Raw genomic sequence first — 3,743 nt, 5'->3', positions numbered from 1 at the left:
GGACAGGATGATTCACGCCGGAAGGAGCTTCATCCCTGAGGCCACGGAGAGGGAAGGAAGGAAATAGGGAGGGAAGGATGGAAGGAAGGAGGAAGAAAGGAAGATAGGAAGGAAGGAAGAAAGGAAGGAAAGAGGGAGGGAAGGATGGAAGGAAGGAAGATAGGAAGGAAAGAAGGAAGGAAGGATGGAAGGAGGAAGGAAGATAGGAAGGAAGGAAGGAGGGAAAATAGGAAGGAAGGAGGGAAGGGAGGGGCAATATGAGACAGGGAAGGAAGGAAGGAAAGAAAAGGAAGAAAGAATAAAAAAGAGATGAAATAAAAGAAGGGAGAGTAAAAAAGAAAGAAAAATGAACATGGTGATATATGCAGGAAGAAAGAAAACAGGAATGGAAATAAAGAAAATTAGAAAAAAAGGGAAAACAGAAATGAAAATAAAAGTAATGAGAATATGAAAAAAACGTAGATATATATGCGTAACACATGACAGACCCGACCATGAGATAGATATGAGGACAATTTTTTTTTTATGTGGAAACGCATGCTGACATATCCTACATAACACATAGAAATACATGAATGAGTGTGAAGTGTTACCAGCTACAAGAGAAAACTCATTGTTAATACATGTACATAACATATATGAAAACATAACAAAGTAAACACTGATACATATGCATAAAATATAATGTAAGAGATAAACAGCGAGGCATAGAAGAAAACGGGACATAATCAGCTCAAAGAAGGGGGAAACTCAAGTAAATATATTAACGTTACACCCACGCACATAAACAGACCACAAAAAACGACACAAATAGAGGGTCACGATGAACTACATAAAAAACACAAACGCAAATTTACTCTCAAGAAGAATTTCTCTCAAAACAAGCACTTACACACCCATAAAAAAGGAGATAAAACTGGATTTCAAACAATAATTGAAAGTTTGGAAAAAAAAAATTCGTTTTATCGGCCACTGAGGTCAGTCTATGCTTAGCAACAAAAGGAAAGAAAATTACATTCCTTTGAAAGCGAACAGGTAATGACAGGTGTTATGGGGAGGGGAGAGGAGAGGGGGAGGTGGGGAGGGGATGGGGAGAGGGCGAGGACGTAGAGGGAGTGGGGAGGGAAGGGGAGGGGAGGGAGGGGAGAAAATTGGTGATGGATGGGGGTGAGGGGTGCGGGGGAGGTGGGGAGGGGAGGGAGGGGGAGAAAATTGGTGATGGATGGGGGTGAGGGGTGGGGGGATGGGGGGATGGGGGGAGGGCGAGGACGTAGAGGGAGTGGGGAGGGGAGGGGAAGGGAGGTATGGGATGGAGGGGAGAAAATTGGTGATGGATGGGGGTGAGGGGTGGGGGGATGGGGGGATGGGGGGATGGGGGGAGGGCGAGGACGTAGAGGGAGTGGGGAGGGGAGGGGAAGGGAGGTATGGGATGGAGGGGAGAAAATTGGTGATGGATGGGGGTGAGGGGTGGGGGGATGGGGGGATGGGGGGATGGGGGGAGGGCGAGGACGTAGAGGGAGTGGGGAGGGGAGGGGAAGGGAGGTATGGGATGGAGGGGAGAAAATTGGTGATGGGGGGGGGTGAGGGGGGAGGGAGAAGTGGAAGGCAGGAGGCTGAGGGGGAGGAAGGGAAGTGGGACTAGATGGGGAAGCCAAGGGAGAGTAGTCAGAGGGGAAGGGAGGGGAGTCAGCGAGGGCGAAAGGAAAGGGAGGAGGAGAAGGAAGGGAAGGGAGGGAGTCAGGGAGGGAAAGGAGGGATACCACCATGAAGAGGGGAAGGGAGATAGTCAGGGAGGAAAAGGGAGGGGAAGAGAGGAGAGAAGAAGGGAGAAAAGGGAGTCCCATCATGGGGGAGCGGAAAGGATGGAGTCAGGGAGGGGAGCCATCGTGGAGGAGGGAAAGGGAGGGTAAGGGAGGGAGTCAGGGAGGGGAGCCATCGTGGAGGAGGGAAAGGGAGGGTAAGGGAGGGAGTCAGGGAGGGGAGCCATCGTTGAAGAGGGAAAGGGAGGGTAAGGGAGGGAAAGGGAGGGAAAAGGGAGAGAGACAGGAAGGGGAACCATCGTTGAAGAGGGAAAGGGAGGGTAAGGGAGGGAAAAGGGAGAGAGACAGGAAAGGGAGCCATCGTGGAGGAGGGAAAGGGAGGGAAAGGGAGGGTAAGGGAGAGAGTCAAGGAGGGGAAGGGAGAGAGTCAGGAAGGGGAGCCATCGTTGAAGAGGGAGAGGGAGGGTAAGGGAGGGAAAAGGGAGAGAGACAGGAAGGGGAGCCATCGTGGAGGAGGGAAAGGGAGGGGAAGGGAGGGAGTCAGGGAGGGGAGCCATCGTGGAGGAGGGAAAGGGAGGGAAAAGGGAGGGTAAGGGAGAGAGTCAGGAAGGGGAGCCATCGTTGAAGAGGGAAAGGGAGGGAAAAGGGAGAGAGTCAGGGAGGGGAGCCATCGTTGAAGAGGGAAAGGGAGGGTAAGGGAGAGAGTCAGGGAGGGGAGCCATCGCCGAGGAGGGTAAGGGAGAGAAAAGGGAGGGGAAGGGAGAGAGACAGGAAAGGGAGCCATCGTGGAGGAGGGAAAGGGAGGCAAAAGGGAGAGAGACAGGAAGGGGAGCCATCGTGGAGGAGGGAAAGGGAGGGTAAGGGAGGGAAAACCCGCCCTTAACCGCCGCTCAACCGCCACGGCCAATGTCGCCGCATAAGTACTCTCTGGTTTCGACGTTTTCCAGCTGTGGGCGTGGCTTAGGGGCGAGGGCGTGGTCAGTGGTCATCCCCGCAGCGCTGGAATTGGGTGCCTGTGGTCTTTCACTTTTTTTTGTGTGTGTGTTTGTTTGTGCATTGGTTTGTTTGTGTGTGTGTGTGTGTGTGTGTGTGTGTGTGTGTGTGTGTGTGTGTGTATGTGTGTGTGTGTGTGTGTGTGTGTGTGTGTGTGTGTGTGTGTATAAGCGTGTTTGTGTTTGTCCATCGTTTTTTGTGTGTATGTGGGTGTATAAGCGTTTATGTTTGTTTGTGTTTGCGTGTGTGTGCGTGTTTGTTTGTGCATTGTTTTTGTGTGTTTGTATGTGGGTGTATAAGCGTGTTTGTGTGTGTTTGTTTGTGCATCCGTGTTGTTTATGTATATCTGTGTGTGCGTTTATTATGTGTTTTTGTATAAGTGTGTGTGTATGTGCGTTTGTGTATGTGTGTCTGTGTGTTTGTATACGTATATGTTATGTATATGTATACGTATGTGTGTATGCATTCACGTTAATTGTTTGTCGTTATTGATGTTTGTGAAATATCAGCTTTATGTTTCATCTGAAGCAAGTACCTTATCTTATGTTTTCTTCTTCCTCTTCTTCTTCTTCTTCTTCTTCTTCTTCTTCTTCTTGTAAAAAAATAACCGTGTGTCTTCCAGGCATTTACTTTATGTTTTCATCTTCTTCTTCTTCTTCTAAAATAAATAAATAAATAAATAAAATAAAAGCAACCGTGTCTCCCCCAGGCCTTTAAACAAAGCCACAAAAGAAAAAAACTAGTAAAACCCACAACCTGTGATCAGTACTTTACAAATCTCTTCAAAATTGCAAGAGTTATTCCATCTCTCCAGTACAAGGTGAAGGTGACCCCCCCCTCCCCTCCCCCCGCCGTACACACACACACACATACACAACGTCAACACCTGCTTATTTCCGCCCCGACACCACCTCCAGGAACGAATATCCACTTGCGTCAGCCACTTTATCCACGCAAAACCACCCACGAAAAGCGTAAGCAATATAGGTC

General features: G+C 49.3%; 1 protein-coding gene across 1 annotated transcript in view; it reads right to left on the bottom strand.

The window, feature by feature from the left end:
- LOC113829419 (cuticle protein 7-like) overlaps positions 1-2,749 on the bottom strand; it is a 3,876-nt gene extending 1,127 nt beyond the window's left edge. Inside the window, exon 1 of the mRNA XM_070116819.1 lies at positions 2,685-2,749. Within this exon, the coding sequence (XP_069972920.1) occupies positions 2,685-2,749 (65 nt within the window). The remainder of the gene's footprint in view (positions 1-2,684) is intronic.
- Positions 2,750-3,743: the final 994 nt, after the last annotated feature.

The sequence above is a fragment of the Penaeus vannamei genome, chromosome 39, assembly GCF_042767895.1.
Source record: "Penaeus vannamei isolate JL-2024 chromosome 39, ASM4276789v1, whole genome shotgun sequence".
Taxonomy (NCBI): Eukaryota; Metazoa; Arthropoda; class Malacostraca; order Decapoda; family Penaeidae; genus Penaeus; species Penaeus vannamei.
Note: the sequence above shows the minus strand (reverse complement) of the source record. Positions and strands in the feature narration are given on the sequence as shown.